Raw genomic sequence first — 19,751 nt, 5'->3', positions numbered from 1 at the left:
CTGATTCCCGGGATGGCACGACTGATATATGAGGAGAGACTGGATCGACTGGGCCTGTATTCACTGGAGTTTAGAAGAATGAGAGGGGATCTCATAGAAACATATAAAATTCTGATGGGACTGGACAAGTTAGATGCAGGAAGAATGTTCCTGATGTTGGGGGAGTCCAGAACCAGGGGTCACAGTCTAAGGATAAGGGATAAACCATTTAGGACCAAGATGAGGAGGAACTTCTTCACTCAGAGAGTTTGTTAACCTGTGGAATTCTCTACCGCAGAGAGTTGCTGAGGCCAGTTCGTTAGATATATTCAAAAGGGAGTTAGATATGGCCCTTACGGCTAAAGGGATCAAGGGGTATGGAGAGAAAGCAGGAAAGGGGTACTGAGGTGAATGATCAGCCATGATCTTATTGCATGGTGGTGCAGGCTCGAAGGGCCGAATGGCCTACTCCTGCACCTATTTTCTATGTTTCTACGTTTACAACAATTTTTTTTATTGCAACTGTCGAGACAGATTTGATTGTCACTGCGATGACTTTGATGCACTCAATGTTTCATGGTGTGCTCATTCAGAAGGTAAAAGGATTTGCAAGATATTCTACCTTGGCAACACTGTCCCATTAATTATATTAAACATTCTTCTATGGCATTACTTAAATTACAACAGTGATTACACTTCAAAAATACTGTATTGGCACTGAAGTGTTTTGGAATGACCCGAGGTCATGAAAGACACTAGACTCGTATTCCCTTGAGTATAGAAGATTAAGGAGTGATCTAATTGAAGTGTTTAAGATGATTAAAGGAATTGATAGGGTAAATAGTGAGAGAAACAATTTCCTCGGGGGAGGGGTGGGGGGGGGGGGGGGGGGAGAAGCCCTGAACAAGGGGGCGTAACCTTAAAATTAGAACTAGGTCATTCAGCGGTGATGCCAGGAAGCACTTCGTCACACAAAAGGGTAGTGGAAATCTGGAACACTTTCCCCTTCAAAAAGTTGTTGCGGCTAGGTCAATTGAAAATGTTAAAAATTAGATTGATAGATTTTTGTTAGGCAAAGGTATTAAGGGATATGAAACCAAGGTGTGTAAATTGGTTTAAGATAAAGATCAGCCATGATCTAACTGAATGGAGGAACAGGCTTGAGGGACTGAATGGCCTACTTCCTTCCCTATGTTCCTACATCATTTCCTTTTCTTTTCAATAGTTCCATACAGGGCTATGGGGAAATAATGGGGCAGTGGGATTAATTTTGCATTGCTCTGACACAGAGCTAGCACAGGTATGATACGCCAAATAGCCGCCTTTGGTTCGATCGTGACGCATAACAATATTCAACACCGAAAAATTCATCAGATCCACATCATTTGAGACTGCTGACTGGATATTAAACTAGTATCAATGCCTCCAGGGAAACCTTTCCCCAGCTGAACCGATGAATGTAGTACAGCAAAATACAGAAACCATTGAGTTAGAGTTAAAAACAGAGCTCCTGCTATCAGTCAGTACACTCTATAATGAATGGATGTTGTTCATTTAAGTAGAGCAGGAGGGGGGTGGGGGAAATGAGAGGAAGGGTAGAGAAAAGAGAGAGAAAAAGAAAGTGAGCATGCATGCAGGATGTTTACAGACTAAGAAGGGTCGGTTTGTAGACCACATATAGCTTTGTATTCGATATTGATAGGAAGATTCTGATCCGTGAATGATATTAAATCCTTTACTTTAAGTCTGGCCATTTAAAAGGCTTTCACCAAGTGTACATTCAGAGTAGTGATAAACATGTTGATTGTACATATATTGCCGTAAAACGCTGCAGCCTGCTCTCTGTTCTGAATCAAAACAGTAATCATGTATTCAAGCTGCACACAGTAGCTAAACTCTGTTTTAAAAAGCTACATTATGCTAAATGTGGCAGCTGTGGCTCAGTAGGTAGCGCTGTCTGTACAGTCACCTGAGAACTCACTTTTAGAGTGGAAGCAAGTCTTCTTCGATTTCGAGGGACAGCCTATGATGATGATAATGAGTACACTCTCCTCTGAATCAGAAGGTTGTGGGTTTAAGTCTCACTCCAGGAACTTGAGCACATAAATCTAGGCTGACACTCCAGTGCAGTGCTGAGGGAGCGCTGCACTGTCGGAGGTGCTGTCTTTCAGATGAAATGTTAAACCGAGGCCCCATCTGCCTTCTCAGGTGGACGTAAAAGATCCCATGGCACTATTTCAAAGAAGAGATGGGGAGTTATCCCCGATGTCTTGGCCAATATTTATCTCTCCATCAACATAACCATACAGATTATCTGGTCATTATCACATTGCTGTTTGTGGGAGCTTACTGTGCGCAAGTTGACTGCTGCGTTTCCCACATTACAACAGTGACTACATTCCAAAAGTATTTCATTGGCTGTAAAATGCTTTGAGACATCCAGTGGTCATGAAAGGCACTATATAAATGCAAGTCTTTCTTTACTTTCTAAATAGTTTTAAATACAAAGCAGTTTGCACGATCTACTTAGGGTATTAAACTGCCCTCTGCATTTGTCACAGTCTTCAATAAAAGTAAACCAAAATTAACATTTATACACCTGTACTAAAAAATATGCAATGTGCATAAATTGGCATAAGCAAGATACATGCTTGCCACTTTATTGAAACAGGGAAGACTTGCTTTCTATTGCAGAAGTTAATCGAGACTAGAACTTGACCCCAAAAGATTGACAACTAACCACTGCACCTACAGGGCCAACCATTAAAAATGATGTTCCAGGACTACTCACGAGATCAGTCTTGGGCATGTCTTGATAGTCGACGGAATAGTAGGATGGTCGGGGCACTCCATTGCCATCAGGTGCAGGCTTGGCTGGTTGAGCATGCTGTCTGTACGTAGCACTTTTAGGCGTCCAGCAGAAAAGATTGATAGACTCTCGCACACAACGCTCAATGTCAATTTCTGAAAACCAAACAGAGGCTTCAATCGATAACGATGAACACAAAAGACAAATCATTCAACCATGCCAGTCAGGTCAACTGAACCTAGCCGTCTATTTGCCTCACTTAAACCCATCTCTCAGTCGATATAGAGAGCACAAAACAGTGATCCAGTCACGGAGTTCTTCCAAGTTCACTGCACACACATGTCTCGGTCTTTCTTGTGCCCACCATCTTCCTTTCACCCCCCTCCCAATCTTTGTATATGTTTAAACAAGCAGTAGAATATGTTGCAAGCAGATAACATTCCTAAACATGTTGACAGTCATACAACAAACTGAAATGTCATGACACCTGGAATGAACATAGAAAAATCAGCAAGAAAGAACTACAAATCCCAGCATGCACTGTAATCTAATAGGAAACACAGAAGTACTATTACTCCCAGAATCTCTTGTGAAATTTCATTCCTGAGAAGACAGCAGGAAATGGACTGAGTCATCTGGTAAAAAGACCCCACAAAAGTCTTGGTTCATTGGGTAGCACTCTTGCCAATTTGAGTCAGAAGGTTGTGGGTTCAAGCCCAACAGCAGAGACTTGAACACATGATCTGGGCTGTCACTTCTGTGCAGTACTGAGGGAGTGCTGTACTTGTCGGAGGTGTCGTCTTTTGGATGAGACGTTAAACTGATGCCCTGTCTGCCCTCTTGCGTAAGCGTAAAAGATCCCACGGCACTATTTCGAAGAGCAGGGAAGTTGCCCTGGTCAATTTTTATCCCTCAATTAACATGTAAAACAGATGATGTGGTCATTTATCACATTGCCATGTGTAAATTGGTCGCCACGGTTCCTATATTGCAACAGTGATACACTTCAAAAGTACTTCATTAGCTGTAAAGCGCTTGAGACATCCCGAGGTTGTGAAACGAGCTATATAAATGCAAGTTCTTTCATTCTTTAATTAAAAATTTCAGTTCTGCATCTTTACCGCCAGCTTCCACTGGGACTTGTCAGCTATTTAAACTAATAGACTGAGGAGCTCACGACAAGTCTTCAAGCAAAATGTACAAACTTTTGTCATAATAGGATTAATATTACAAACTTACGTAAAATATTGCTCCAGCAATTTGGAAGTACCTTTAAAATCCTTAACTTTTAACCTGTCATGAACTGGCTGAAGAGTGGGGTGCTACAATTCGCCTCGGCGTTCAGGTGCTGAGGAAGCACATGCTTAAAAAAAATTGGCAGTCACAATGACTTCTGCTGGCACAATGCACGTGTGATGCTCAAGCTTGCTGTGATAGCCTCACAGTTGTTTAGCTAGCATGATTGCGGTTTAGGTTTACAGAGGAAGAATGACCACAGAATTGAGAATCCCAAAGCTCATTACTGACTGTTGAACTGTTACTTGTCAGAGATGCCATCTTTCCCGACATTTACACTTCAAAAATACTTCATTGGCTGTAAAGCGCATTGGGAAGTCCTAAGGTCGTGAAAGGAGTTATATAAATACAAGTCTTTCCTTTCTTTGTTTTCTTTTAAGAGTTTTGTGGTTAAGGGGAGACAATCAGGGGGAAAATTATAAATTTAAAAGCTTTTGCAGGCACAAGCTGGGTACTATCGTATATGTCTGAATCATCTTTAATTTTCTTAACCTTTCTTCTGTGTTGTCAGACTGCGTGTCCAACATCTCCGATCACCATTTTCCTTTAGCTCAACATTGCGAAGACCATCGATTGCAGCCCCCAGCACAAGCTCCATACTCTCACCATCAATTCCATCCCCCCGTCTCAGGTGGAACCAGGCAGTTTGCCATCTCAACGTCCTATTCCACTGTGAGCTGAGCTTCCGACCCTATATCCTCTCCATCACAAAGAGAATCAACTTCCACCTCTGTGACATCACCCACTTCAATATGTTGCTGAAACCCTCACCTATGCTTATGACACCCTCAGATGGAGACCATTGCGGAATCTACAGACTCTGTCACAGGTGAGGCAGGTAATTGTTGAAGGGACAGGTGGGTGGGGTGCGTGGGTTGCCGTGTGCTCCTTCCGCTGTTTGCGCTTGTCTTCCGCGTGCTCCTGGCGAAGAGACCCGAGGTGTTCGGCGCCTTCCCGGATGCTTCTCCTCCACTTTGAGCGGTCTTGGGCCAGGGATTCCCAGGTGTCGGTGGGGATGTTGCACTTTTTCCAAGGAGACTTTGAGGGCATCTTTGAAGTGTTTCCTCTGCCAAACTGGGATTTTCTTGCCTCGTCGGAGCTCTGAGCAGAGCGCTTGTTTTGGGAGTCGAGTATCGGGCATGCGGACAATGTGGCTCTTCCATCAGAGCTGATCGATCGTGGTCAATGCTTCGATGCTGGGGATGTTGGCCTGAGTGAGAACACGGACGTTGGTGCGCCTATCCTGCCAATGGATTTGCAGGATCTTGCGGAGGCAGTGTTGGTGGTACTTCCCCAGTGCTTTGAGGTGCCTGCTGTACATAGTCCATGTCTCTGAAGCATATTGAAGGGCAGGTATCACTACTGCTCTGTAGACTATGAGCTTGGTGCCGGGTTTGTAGTCTTCAAATACTCACTTCCTCAGATGACCGAAGGCTGCACTGGCACTGAAGGCAATGTTGGACTTTATCATTGACGTCTGCCCTTGTTGACAAGGGCTCCCAAGGTATGGAAAGTGGTCCACGTTGTCCAAGGCCTCGGTCATGGATTGTCACCCTTGTTCTCACTTACTTACATTGGCTTCCAGTTGCTCAACACCTCGACTTTGTCGCTGCATCTGTTTCAATTATTCACTCTATTAGCGCACTCCACCTCCTTGTAAAAAGCTTTTTCCTGTTCTGTCCTAAATCGCCTACATTTAATCTTATTGTTTCTTACAACAATGATACCTCCAAAGTACGTCCTGAGGTCATGAAAGGCGCTATACAAATGCAAGTCTGTCTTTCTTGTATCTATGTCCCCTCAGCTGGAAACAGTCTGCTCTGTCTCATGCTTTCATGATTTTAAACATTTCTATAAAGTCACCCCTTTATTCGAACAAAACAAAAAGCCGAGCAGAATTAAAGGGCTGACTTTTCAGCCGGTAGTAATCTCATGATGATTCACATGACAGTTACAAACTGGTTAGACTTTAATTTGTGGCCGACGATTTAACTGCAGTCCCTCGGTAAGGCCACTCCATAATTCCTCTTTATCTAAATCCTTATTTATAACTTGTGTGTGTGCAACCCTACATCCTTAATATATTTCAAATACAGAAAGTACCTTTCCACTGAGCTGCTGAAAATCACATAATTGCAGACATAAGTAATTCTTTCCCGTTAAATGTTCTTCCTTCCCCAACCGTCAAACTAATTATTGACTTGCCCATGTATACCTGAAGTCTGTGTTTATCAAGTCCAAAAACCTATCATAACTAGAGTCAAATTTTAATTTACAAAATCAACATAGCTAATTAGCGATGATGTACAGCTCGGGCAATGGACATTCGCTCAAACAAACTTTTGTTGAATTTTAATTATGTTAGAAATTACTTTAAAACAAAGTAATTGAAGTTAAGTAAATATTTAGTTGTGAAAAAAATACCTGTGGTTTACAAACCCCTTAGGGCAGTGGAGTCATAATAAGGATGAATAGTGAAATGAAAGCAGCCACATCATGTAGCCACAAGTGAAAAACATGAATTATTGTACAAAGGAATTTCTGCTGTGGGTGAAATAGCATTAGTCATATTCTGGGACAATGCTTCAGGGAGCAGGCGTGCACAACAAATTGTTTGGGTCTTTTCATGAAACAACAGACTTTGATGGAAGTCACACCCGAAGGGATCTTCAGGTGCTATTATCTATCTCAGCCAATGCTAACAAGGCTGGCTTTGGCACGTTGCTAATAAATCTTTTCTCAAGAAGGAAACTAAATAAGGTGAATGATATTATAGTACTTTGATTCATGTGTCAAAAAGCAAGATTGAGTATTGAGTAGCAAGGTGGTCTGTATAATTATTGGAACAATAGATTTGGCTAAGACGGGCACATCCAGAGAGTCGTCACATGCAGGGAGTCACTGAAGTGATACAAAGATAAACTTACTTCAGACACGAACAATGCTGGATTATTAGTAGGCTCGGGAAACAAGCCAGAACAAAATTATGTTGTTTTCAAAACTATTCTTGCAAGGAGTCTTCCTCTACTTTCTTTTCCCCTTCACCCACTCCCACACGTGACAGCCTGCACAGAACCCAAACTGGCGCTTCATTCTCCAAGCTCATATTAAGAAGGGGAGTATGTTACTGTGCCGATTGTCTTGAAATGATGACAAAGCACGACGCTGAACTGTTAACTTGGTAAGAACAAATGAACTGAAAACAAACTCACCTTCGATGGCATATAATTCTAAATGTATGCAGCAGGCATTTTTCTTTAATCCCATAAGTCGAACAAATCAATATTGCCAGGTTATTATTCGAAAACTCATTACTATTTTTTTTGCTGGATTTTCTCCTCGCATATCCTGACGGTGCTGACTCATCCTGGGATAGGGCTCCATGGGGACCACCTGCTCTCTGGTACTTTGTCCAAGTAACCATCCTGGTTACCTTGTGTGTCACCTTGGAAAGTGAGTGCTTGCAGGCTATTCATATCCGAAGTCAATCCTGCGTTTCCATCCGCACAAGTACTTTCCAGGAAGAATCACTGGATAGCCATCACCCGGCCAGATTTATGTTTGTCTCGCTAGCCCAGAGGCACTGAAAACAATTGTAGTGCTCCCCTCACCGCACCCCCCACTCCCCAGTTGCCAACTAATTCAACACCGAGCCTGAAATCTAGCACATCTGTATGGCTGTGCTCCACAATGGGTAGTGCACTTACCAGGGCCAGCACTGATTCCTATCAGCGTTTCTGAAATGAAAGATAAAAGTTGCGCAATCACACAGGAGCTTTAACTACAAACTACCATGTCCTTGCCTGGGGGCTGCGGTTGTACTTCGGTGCAGAAAGACTACCATAAAAATGTGTGTTTCTAAAGAATGAATGAGAGAAGACATTGCTTCCTCTGCTTGATCCCTTATCTTTCAGCAACCAGAACATCCACCTAAGCAGCTGCACCCAACTACAGCCTGAAGCAGGGATAAAAAGCTCTGTGTTAATGCTATTGTATCAGCACTGTAGGACACCTATCTTCATTACAGTTAAGGACATAGTGGTTATGTTACCGGACTAGTAATCCAGAGGCCTGGACTAATGATCCAGAGACGCGAGTTCAAATCCCACCATGGTTGCTGGGGGAATTTAAATTCATTTAATTAAATAAATCTGGAATTTAAAAGCTAGTATCAGTAATGGTGACATGAAACTGCCGGATTGTCGGGAAAAACCCAAGTGGTTCACTAATGTCCTTTAGGGAAGGAAACCTACCGTCCTTACCCGGTCTGGCCTATATGTGACTCCAAACTCACAGCAATGTGGTTGACTCTTAACTGCCCTCTGAAATGGCCCAGCAAGCCACTCAGTTGCACCAAACCTCTGCGACAAAGTCAGCACTGTGGGAGTACCTTCACCACATGTACTGCAGTGGTTCAAGGCAATGGCTCACCACCACCTTCTCAAAGGCAATTAGGGATTGGCGATAAATGCCGCCTACATGCCATCAACAAATAAATAAAAAACAAAATGACACAGCTGCAGTTCTCAATGGCAAACAAATTTTCACTTTCGACAATATGCCCACAATGTAAACAACACACCGAATATTGCACCGAATAGTGCTATATTTCTTTAGGTTGCATATGATACAAACTTCACAGACCCGTTAAATAAAGCTTGGTTTCTGGATTGGTGGCGAAGCAGTTTCGATCAGACAGAATACACTTATAGCTTCTCTGGTTCCTTTCCTGAGAAATAAACTGATATTTTCTGGTATAATAATTGAGCATGAGGGAGTCATGACATAAACTGAGTTCATGTAAGCAGCACAATTCTCAGGTCACCCTCCCCCTTTGCTGGTGGTACTATTCTCAGCTTTCAGACTGGATTGGTAGCATTCTTCCCTCTGAGTCAAGATGGTTATGGATTCAAGCCCCACTCCAAGATTTGGGCACACATTCTAGGCTGACAGTTCGGTGCAGTACTGAAGGAGCTCTGCATTGTCAGAGGTGCGGTCTTTCAGATGAGACGTTAAACCGAGGCCCTGTCGGTCTGTTTAGGTAAATGATCCTAGGGCTCTATTCAAATAAGAGCTGGGCAGTTTCTCCAATATCCTGGCCAACAATTTATCCCTCAACCAGCATCACCAAAACAGACTTCTGACCCCATATTTTCTCCACCACAAAGACCACTTTCTTCCATTTCTAGAAAATTGCTCACCTCTGTCACTGCCTCAGCCCATTTGTTGCTGAAGCCCTTTTGCATTCATTTGTCACCTCCTACTCAAATATTTCAACATTCACCTTACCGGACTCCTATCCTCCACCGTCCGTAAACTTCAGATCATCCATATGTCTGCTTCCCATCTCCTATCCCACAACAGGTCCCGTTCTCCAGCCTCCCCTGTCCTCACTGATCTATACTGCCGCCCAGTTGCCCACCATTTCAAACTTAAAATTCTCAACCTTGTGTTAAAGGCTTCCGTGGCTGTAACCCCTCCAGCCTTACATCTCCGCACCCCACCCCCCAACTTCATTTTCCTCCGATCTCTCGTGCATCCTCTCCTCCCTTCGCCCCACCATTGGCAGCTATGCCTTCAGCTATCTGAGCCCCATGTGCTGGAATCCCATCTCCAACCCCCGCTGCCTCTCCACCTTGCTATCCTTCAAAGGCTCTCTGCAAAACCGAACTTTCACCAGTCTTTGAGTCATCCCTCCTAAAATCATCATCTTTGTCTTGCCGTCTGATTCTTGTTTGATTGAGCCTCAGTGAAGCATGTTGAGGCACCTTTCTATGTTAATTGCCCTATTTTCGATGCAAGTCAGTGCTGTAAATAAAAACAAACTTAATTGAAGTATTATACAATATATTTTGATGGTAAAATAAAACGTTTGGAAATTCAAAAGGGTTGGGAGGGGTCTCTGGTGGGAGATGGGTTTAAAAACTCTGGAGAAACGTCATTAGCACGGCCGTTTCTGCTGTTAGTCTTTGCCTTTGGTTGATTCCTCGCCAAAGTTACGGGAAACACCTGCAGAATTTCAGGACCGAATTGTCTCAAAAGTTAACGTAATCTAGGGATAATGGGTATAAAGAATTCTAAGTTTTAAAAAATGCTGCTGAAATGTCCTCCTTTCAATCATGTTTTCTGTTGGTCACAATTAGGACATGAATCCAATTGGTGAAAACGATGACAGGCACAAAACAGATTAACATGATTTCTCTGGTCTTTGCAAGTCAATATATTGGTGAGTTGTAATAATGCAACATTCCTCCTTTCAACATCTCGTGCACGATAGAAACATAAAGTTCTGACAGGATTGGACAGGATAGATGCAGGAACAATATTTCTGATGTTGGGGAAGTCCAGAACCATGGGTCATAGTCGAAGGATAAGGGGTAAGCCATTTAGGACTGAGATGAGAAGAAACTTCTTCACTCAGAGAATTGTGAACCTGTGGAATTCTCTACCACAGAAAGTTGTTGAGGTCAGTTCGTTAGATATATTCAAAAGGGAGTTAGATGTGGCCCTTATGGCTAAAGGAATCAAGGGGTTTGAAGAGAAAGCAGGAATGTGGTACTGAAGTTGCATGATCAGCCATGATCATATTGAATGGTGGTGCAGGCTCGAAGGGCCGAATGGCCGACTCCTGCATCTATTTTCTATGTTTCTATGTTAACACAGTCGCCGTGTTGCACATCGCCTGTGGGGATTGATCGCAATCTGCTTGTCAAATACTTACTGCACAACATACCTTTCCCCTTGCTAAGCCAAGCCACAACCATCTCTAACCATTACCATAGTGTCTGAGGTGGATTACAGTACATGGTACATATCACTCATTTATGGGATGGTTCAATGACGGGAACAAGAAACCCAGCATTTTTGACAATTATGACATTAACCACAAGGTAGTACAAATGGCATATGTGCAATGTTACCATCTGCCTTTGTAAGTGATACGTCATTTTGTTTTTTGAAATGGTATTTAGTTGTATATATATATTTTATATGCAAGTCAGGACTTGATTTGTCTGCACAATTCAGCCATCAGTTTGTACATGACTCCACAGGGAATTCTGGCTCCAGTTTTGGGTATCCATAACCCTACGACCATGTCCAGGAAATGTGGCAAGTGACTGAATGCAGATGGAGAATTTGCAGCCACGCATTCTGAGCATTTTAACTGTGCAGAACATGGTTCTTGTATGGAGTCGGGCACACAAAGTTCACCATTTCGTAAATGTATTTTGTAAGCAGCATTTTAATAGCTTTTTAAAAAATGGGACAAGCTTGATGGACCAGCTGTTTTTTTCCTGTATGCTTGTCAGCCACACATCATCATTTAAAGTAACTCCATATTAGAAACATTTGTAGTTCCCTCTTCCTGGGAACAGTTACTGAAAGGACTGGATTGTTCCAAGTCTAAGAAATATCTACTGACCAGTCCACTATAAGAACATAAAAATAGGAACAGGAGTAGGTATTCTGCCCCTTGAGCCTGCTCCGCCATTCCATAAGATCATGGCTGATCTGATCTTGGTCTCAACTCCACTTTCCTGCCTGTTCCCCACAACCCTCGACTCCCCTGTAGTTCAAAAATCTGTTTATCTCCGCCTTGAATATATTCAATGACTCAGCATCCACAACTCTCTGGGGTCGAGAATTCCAAAGATTCACGACCTTCAGAGAAGAAATTCCTCCTCATCTCCGTCTTAAATGGGTGCCCCCTTATTCTGAAACTATGCCCCCTAGTTCTAGATTCCCTCACGTGGGGAAACATCCCCTATGTTTTATCGTCTGTCCTTTACCAATTTTCTATCCATATTGCTTTAATACTATGAGCTATAATTTCATCAACAAGCCTCTGATGGGGCACCTCATCAAATGCCTTTTGAAAATCTACATACACAACATCCAGTGTTTTTCCTTTATCAACTCGCTCTGCTATTGTCTCAAAGAAACCTATTAAATTTTCCAGACTTCTACAAATCCAGACTGTTCTTCTCAGCGAGTATTTATTTTTTCCTGTATTATGGCTGCAAGGTTCTCCACTTATGAGGAAAGGTTAGAAACATAGATGTCATGTATCTCACATTACTGTATATAACTGTATCTTACCATGCTATACATGACTGTAACTGGATATGACCTGTAACAATAAGCATACCTTACCGACCAGGGGTGCACTTGCAGGAGACACTCCATACCCGTCCCACTGAGGTATATAAAGGGAGGTCTCAGGCAAGTGCAGCACTGGAGAGCTGGAATTAAAGGTGCAGGTCCTGAGTGACCTTGATTTCAGCACGTGTCTCGTGTAAGTCGATACATTAGAGTCAGGACTTAACAGTGGCGACGAGTTACGGGATCACAGAATCCACAGAAAGACCACCAACAGCTCAGATGAGAAATACAACGCTGGAGACAATTGGGATGACTTTATAGAAAGGCTCCAGCAAAGCTTTGTGACCAAAGACTGGCTGGGCGACGATAAGGCAGACAGGAGAAGAGCCCATCTCTTGACCAGCTGTGGCTCGAAAACATACGCTTTAATGCTGGCACCAGAGAAACCAGAAAGCAAGTCGTTTGAGGAGTTGAGCACACTGGTGAGAGACCACCTGAAGCCAGCGAGCAGCCTACACATGGTTAGACACAGGTTCTACAACTACAGACGCTGTGTGGTTCCAAAGCATACCCGACTTCGTGGCGGAACTTCGGAGGCTGGCTAGTTCATGTGAGTTCCCCGATGAACTAAGGAGAGAAGGACTAAGAGACTTTTTTATTGAAGGAATAGGCCACGCAGGCATATTCCGAAAGCTAATGGAGACTAAGAACTTGACTCTCGAGGCAGCAGCACTGGTCGCACAGACATTCTTGGCAGGCGAAGAAGAAACAAGGCTGATCTATACTTCGGGTACGACAACCAACGAGACATCGGAACAAGGGGTTCACATTGTGAAACAAACCGCTACCCCCACACACAGACAAAGGCAGGAGAGCAGGCCTTCAACAGCGGACAGTGGCGCCAGAAGCCATCAAAATCAAGGGCCACATGAACGGCCGATCACACCTCATCAACCCACAATGTGAGCAATCAACAACAGATTGAGAGAAGCTCAAGGGAGATCAGCCAGACGCAGCTCATCCTTCGGAAACAATGGAAACGGTCTGTGTTGGAGGTGTGGGGGAAGGCACTCAACTAGGGTGTGTCGATTTCAGCATGCCGTTTGCAGAAATTGCAACTACACAGGGCATCTGGCTCGCATGTGCAGAAAAACAGCAGCTCGGCTGGTATACGAATCGGAAGGGTTGGAAAGCGGACCAGAAGACGGTTGGAACAGTGCACGGGGCGCCGAGGTACAACGGGTTAACATGATCAATGTCCACTGTTCTTACACCAAGACGCCTCCAATTATGATGAGGGTTCTACTCAACGGGATACCCGTCAACATGGAACTGGACACGGGAGCGAGTCAATCTCTCATGAGCGTTCAACAATTTGAACAGCTGTGGCGGCACAAAAGCAACAGACCAAAACTCACAAGGATCGACACCAAACTACAGACCTATACTAAAGAAATTGTCCCAGTCCTTGGCAGCGCCATGCTCTCAGTCACACACAAAGGGATGGTGCACCGACTTTCCCTGTGGATTGTCCCTGGGGATCTCCCAGCCCTGTTGGGGAGAAGCTGGCTAGCAGAACTTAATTGGAAATGGGATGATGTTCACGCCATGTCGTCAGAGGAACGGACCTCCTGCTCAACAGTTCTAAGCTGTTTTGAACATCTCTTTCAGCCAGGTGTGGGCACCTTCAAAAGGGCTAAAGTTAGAATCTATATCACACAGAATGCCAGACTGGTCCATCACAAGGCTAGAGCTGTGCCTTATGTGATGAGGGAAAAGATTGAAAACGAACTGGACCGGCTTCTGCGGGAAGGCATAATTTCTCCCGTGGAATTCAGCGACTGGGCAAGCCCCATCGTCCCCGTCATGAAGCCTGATGGATCCGTGTGAATCTGTGGGGATTACAAGTCTACCATAAACAGAGTCTCCCTACAGGACCAATAACCGCTGCCCAGAGCGGAGGACCTATTTGCCACGCTGGCTGGAGGAAAACTTTTAGCGAAACTTGACCTCACATCTGCGTATATGACGCAAGAACTGACCGAAGAGTCTAAGCTACTCACCACCATCAACACACATCGAGGCCTTTTTGTGTACAATCAATGCCCATTCGGCATCAGGTCGGCAGCTGCTATATTCCAGCGCAATATGTAAAGTCTGCTCAAGTCCATCCCGGGGATGGTTGTGTTTCAAGATGACATACTCATCACGGGCAGGGACACCGACTCTCATCTCCGCAATCTTGAGGAAGTACTAAGTCAATTGGATCGGGTAGGCCTAAGAGTTAAGAAATCCAAGTGTCTGTTTCTCGCGCCTGAAATTGAATTTTTGGGCAGAAGGATTACCGCTGATTTAATCTGCCCAACCGAATCCAAAACCGAAGCGATTCGTCTGGCACCCAGGCCCCGGAATGTCTCAGAACTGCGCGCCTTTCTCGGGCTACTCAATTACTTTGGGAACTTTATGCAGAACTTGAGCACGCTGCTGGAGCCTCTCCACGTGCTACTCAGAAAGGGGTGCGATTGGTTTTGGGGGGACGCCCAAGAACGCGCCTTCAATAAGGCACGCAACCTTCTGTGTTCCAACAGTGTTTTAGCCTTTTTTGACCCAGGTAAAAAGTTAGTCCTTACGTGTGATGCGTCAGCGAACGGGGTCGGGTGCGTTTTACAGCACGTCAATGATGCGGGTAAATTGCAGCTCGTTGCTTATGCCTCCAGGTCACTTTCGCGGGCGGAGCGCAGGTACGGTATGGTTGAGAAGGAGGCGCTCGCGTGCGTGTACGGTGTCAAAAAGATGCACCAATACCTTTTCGGGGCCAATTTTGCGTTAGAAACTGACCACAAACCCCTCACGTCCCTACTATCCGAGTGCAAGGCAATCAACGCCAACGCCTCGGCGTGCATTCAGCGGTGGGCACTCATGCTGGCGGCTTACGATTACACGATAAGGCACAGACAACTGTGCCGATGCATTTAGCAGGCTACCCCTGGCGACCACAGAAGAGTCTGACGAACAGGACTGAGAGATGGTCATGGCAATCAATGCCTTTGAATCCACAGGTTCGCCCATGACGGCTCGACAAATCAGAGCCTGGACGACCAGCGACCCCACATTATCTCTAGTTAAAAGATGCGTTTTAACCGGTGACTGGGCAGAGGCTGGCGCATGCATGAACTCTCACTACAGGCAGACTGCCTGATGTGGGGCAGCCGAGTGGTTATGCCCTTATAAGGCAGGGAGGCGTTTGTCCGGGAGCTCCATCGCGAGCACCCGGGGATCATCCTTATGAAGGCCATAGCCAGATCTCATGTCTGGTGGCCTGGCATTGACGCGGACTTGGAGCTCTGCGTCCGTCGGTGCACCATTTGTGCCCAACTCAGTAATGCCCCCAGGGAGGCCCCCCTAAGCCCTTAGCCCTGGCCCACCAAACCGTGGTCACGGGTGCATGTAGACTATGCGGGCCCATTCATGGACAAAATGTTCCTCGTAGTTGTTGATGCATTTTCAAAATGGATCGAGTGCACCATTTAAAACTCAATCACCACCTCCACCACTGTGGAGAGCCTTAGAACCATGTTTGCAACGCACGGCATTCCTGACATATTGGTCAGTGATAATGGTCCATACTTCACCAGCACAGAATTTCACGATTTTATAGTTGACCATGGTATAAATCACGTTAAGACGGCACCTTTCAAGCCGGCCTCCAATGGCCAGACGGAGCGAGCAGTGCAGATCATTGAACAAGGCATGCTCAGAATCCAAGGTCCCATGCTGCAGAGCCGCCTGTCGCGACTGATGCTGGCATACAGATTTCGTCCGCATTCGTTGACTGGGGTTCTCCCGCGCAACTATTGATGAAACGAACCTTAAAGACCAGGCTGTTGAGGCTAAGCGTCAAAAGCTAACTGAGTACCATGACCGAAATTCGAGGGGGTGGTGGAATGAGATAGGCGACAAAGTGTTTGTGCTAAACTATGGCCGGGTGCCCAAATGGCTTGCAGTGACAGTAACAGACAAAGAGGGAAACAGGCTACTGGTTGTACAAATGGACAATGGCCAAACCTGCCGGAGGCATGTAGACCAAGTAAAAAGTAGATTCACTGATAACACTGAAGAACCAGAGGCAGACTACAATGTGGAACTCATACCACACCTGGTGGACAGACAGGTGGAACAACCTGAGGAAAGGGCAGTCTCAACAGACAGCCCAGGCGAGATAACAGCAATCACACCGAACGAAAAACAGGCACCAAGGCAAACAACTGAACCACAACTAAGACGCTCTACGCAAGAGCACAGGCCACCTGAGAGACTGAATCTATAAAGTCAATAAGACCTTGGGGGAGGGTGATGTCACGTATCTCACATTACTGTATCTTACCATGCTATACATGACTGTAACTGGATATGACCTGTAACAATAAGCATACCTTACCACCAGGGGTGCACTTGCAGGAGACACTCCATACCTGTCCCACTGAGGTATATAAAGGGAGGTCTCAGGCAAGTGCAGCACTGGAGAGCTGAAATTAAAGGTGCAGGTCCTGAGTGACTGTGACTTCAGCATGTGTCTCGTGTAAGTCAGTACATTAGAGTCAGGACTTAACAATAGAAATTTACAGCGCAGAAGGAGGCCATTCCGGCCCATCGTGTTGAGTAGGTTGGGCCTCTACTCATTGGAATTCAGGAGAATGCGAGGTGACCTTATCGAAACGTATAAGATTATGAGGGAGCTTGACAAGGTGGATGCTGAGAAGATGTTTCCACTGGTCGGGGAGACTAGAACTAGCAGGCATAATCTTCGAATAAGGGGCCACCCATTTAAAACTGAGACAAGGAGAAATTTCTTCTCTCAGAGGATTGTAAATCTGTGGAATTCGCTGCCTCAGAGAGCTGTGGAAGCTGGGACATTGAATAAATTTAAGACAGAAATAGATAGTTTCTTAAAATAGATAAGGAGTTATGGGGAGCGGGCAAGGAAGTGGACCTGAATCCATGATCGTATTAAATGGCGGAGCAGGCTCGAGGGGCCTTATGGCCTACTCCTGCTCCTATTAATTATGTTCTTATTGATCTACAGTCATCGGAATCATCCTTTTCTCCCTTCTAGGACAGAGGGTTACACAGTCAACCTTCCAGTCCTCCGGCACGATTCCTAAGTAACGGACTCTGTTCCTGAACGGTTTCCTTTTTAAATACTAATATACCAGATAACTGAGGATAATGGTTTATTTATCTGATGCCTTCTGCTATACATCCTTGTGGCAGATGGAAAGGCTTCATCCTAAAATATTTCTGTGTTCTCTCTCCATACATGAGTCTTCAATTTGGCAAAGCATTGCAATTTAAAATTAGGTTTTGTTGGCTGTGCTTCTGTAAAAGGGCCCGATTGCCTTTGTGACGGAAAGGCAGAGCCAAATACACAAAGTACTTAATTCATAACAAGTTAACTGCAGCAGAAATCCTCTCCTGGGTGTGAAACATTGCTTGTTGTAATGGCTGAACCATGCAAATTTTGCAAAATGAGGCCAGATGCACACTGAGTACCAACGTTCATTAACAGGAAATATGAGCATCTCCCACCATCGTGTCTTTGATCTAGTTTGATTGACGGTTCTCTATCCGGGGACCTAATGAGCGAATATATTCCGCAGGCTGTTGCAATGCTCTCCTGGCTGGCCTCCAATCTTGCATCCACCACAAATTTGAGCTCATCCAAAACCCTGTTGCCAGTGTCCTAACTTGCACCAAGTCCCGTTCACCCATCACCCTTTTGCTCATTTAGCTATATTAGCTCCCCGTTCAGCAACGCCTCGATTTAAAAGTTCTCATCCTTGTTTTCAAATCCCTCCATCGTCTCATTCCTCCCCATTTCTGTAACATCCTCTAACCCTGCACGATCTTTGCGTTCCTCCACTTCTGGCCTCCTGCGCAGCACTCCACCATTGGCGGCCGTGCCTTCGGCCCTAGCCCTAAGCGCTGGAATTCCCTCCATAAACTTCACTACCTCGCTACCTCTCTCTCCTCCTTTAAGACATTTCTTAAAACCTACCTCTTTGACCAAACTTTTGTGGTTCAGTGCCAAATTATGTTTGATAACACTTCTGTGAAGTGCCGTAGAACGTCTTACTACTATATAAATACAAGTTATTGTTGCTGACAATTTCTTCAGGTCTCTTGTTTCAGCTGTATATCCACGTCATTATGATGGGGAGAAACTCCGGATTCTGAAGCTGTCTCTACATTAAAATAACATTCAAAATACAAGAATTCTAAAAATGATTTGAAGATTTTGGTTTTGAAAACAATTTGCAAAATGTATAATTTAAGTATCGCTGTGCACTGCTTGGCTTATTTTTCTTTTTATTCTTGTAATGAATTTGATTTCCAGCTTTCGACTGAACGGTATGGTCTGATTGGTGCTATTCTGCCTATCGAAGTGTACGGCGGGTATCTCAAACAACTTCCAGTGTGTCGCCCGGTGGTGCAAAGGTATATTGTCGCCCCTGAGGCACACTACTTCCAGTCAGTGTGTGCTTCAAATTGTTTGTTTAGGTTCAGAGGAAGTGCGAGTTTGCCTGTGCAAACCTCACGGGTTGGGAGAGGACCCAAATCATAGCAATCCTATTTTCCATCCCCGAAAATAGATTGCAAAATAGCTGGCAGCACAGAACTAATGCTTACAGAGCCACATTATTTACACACAACTGATAAAGATATCTAGATTGGAATGGGCGAATGTTTCTCCCTAGCATGAGCACTCTATTCGGAGAAAGAAATTCTACCACGGACCAAACTTGGCAGTACACAGTAGAATAAAAAATTGCATCCAACACTAAACACCCTATTGAATTCAGAGTCGTGAAAATGCATCTATCCAGATTCAACTGCAGTCAGTCATCAGGATGCCCAGACATTGTAAATCAACAAAATTGAAGCCACTGGTGCCACATTAAAACTTGATGAAACCCAGTGTAACCAAGTTTTTGACAGTGCACTTGTGCGTCTCGTCCGGTATTCTATCATGGGTTACTGTACACAGAAAAGCTGTGCCAAATCTCCAAGGGCCCATTCACTGGAGGGTCCTTACCTGGTAAGTCTGAAAACAGCAGAATGCATTCATTGAACCCGTTGGCCAGTAGTCTGTCTCGCAACTGTTGCAGGATGGCCACCCCAATACAGAACGGGAATGAAGAGTTGCCCAGCAGTAACGTGTCCCATAGGTGAAAGATCTTGTGCAAAGGAAATACATCTGTAAAAAGGGTCACAAAGAAGGCCAGCTTCAGCAATGACAGTTAACTCAGGCGCACAAACATTTCGTGACGAAACAGGATCAACTGAGGTTCTCATTTATAAAAGCTGTCTTTAAAAGGTTTATCCTGGTAACGACAAATTGGTAACTGTACAATATCACCACCAACATTTTATCTGTTTGAAATTATTTTTATTTTTAAACTTTTTTTTGTTGGCTGGGCTTTACATCTAATGCTTGTTTTGGAGTATTTTTTATCTGGGAGATAGGCAGATTTGATAATTGGCTGTTGTCTTGCACTTTGGCATC

General features: G+C 44.6%; 1 protein-coding gene across 5 annotated transcripts in view; it reads right to left on the bottom strand.

Moving 5' to 3' along the window:
• The window catches only part of tbck (TBC1 domain containing kinase), a 223,558-nt gene that overhangs the window by 84,250 nt on the left and 119,557 nt on the right, over positions 1-19,751 (bottom strand). For all 5 annotated transcript variants that reach the window (XM_070872609.1, XM_070872627.1, XM_070872618.1 and 2 more), the window contains exons 22-23: positions 19,281-19,442; positions 2,771-2,943 (exon numbers count right to left, since the gene is read on the bottom strand). In XM_070872609.1, coding sequence (XP_070728710.1) covers positions 2,771-2,943; positions 19,281-19,442 — 335 coding nt within the window. The remainder of the gene's footprint in view (positions 1-2,770; positions 2,944-19,280; positions 19,443-19,751) is intronic.

Source organism: Pristiophorus japonicus, chromosome 2, assembly GCF_044704955.1.
Source record: "Pristiophorus japonicus isolate sPriJap1 chromosome 2, sPriJap1.hap1, whole genome shotgun sequence".
NCBI lineage: Eukaryota > Metazoa > Chordata > Chondrichthyes > Pristiophoridae > Pristiophorus > Pristiophorus japonicus.
This window is presented reverse-complemented; position numbering and strand designations above follow the sequence as displayed.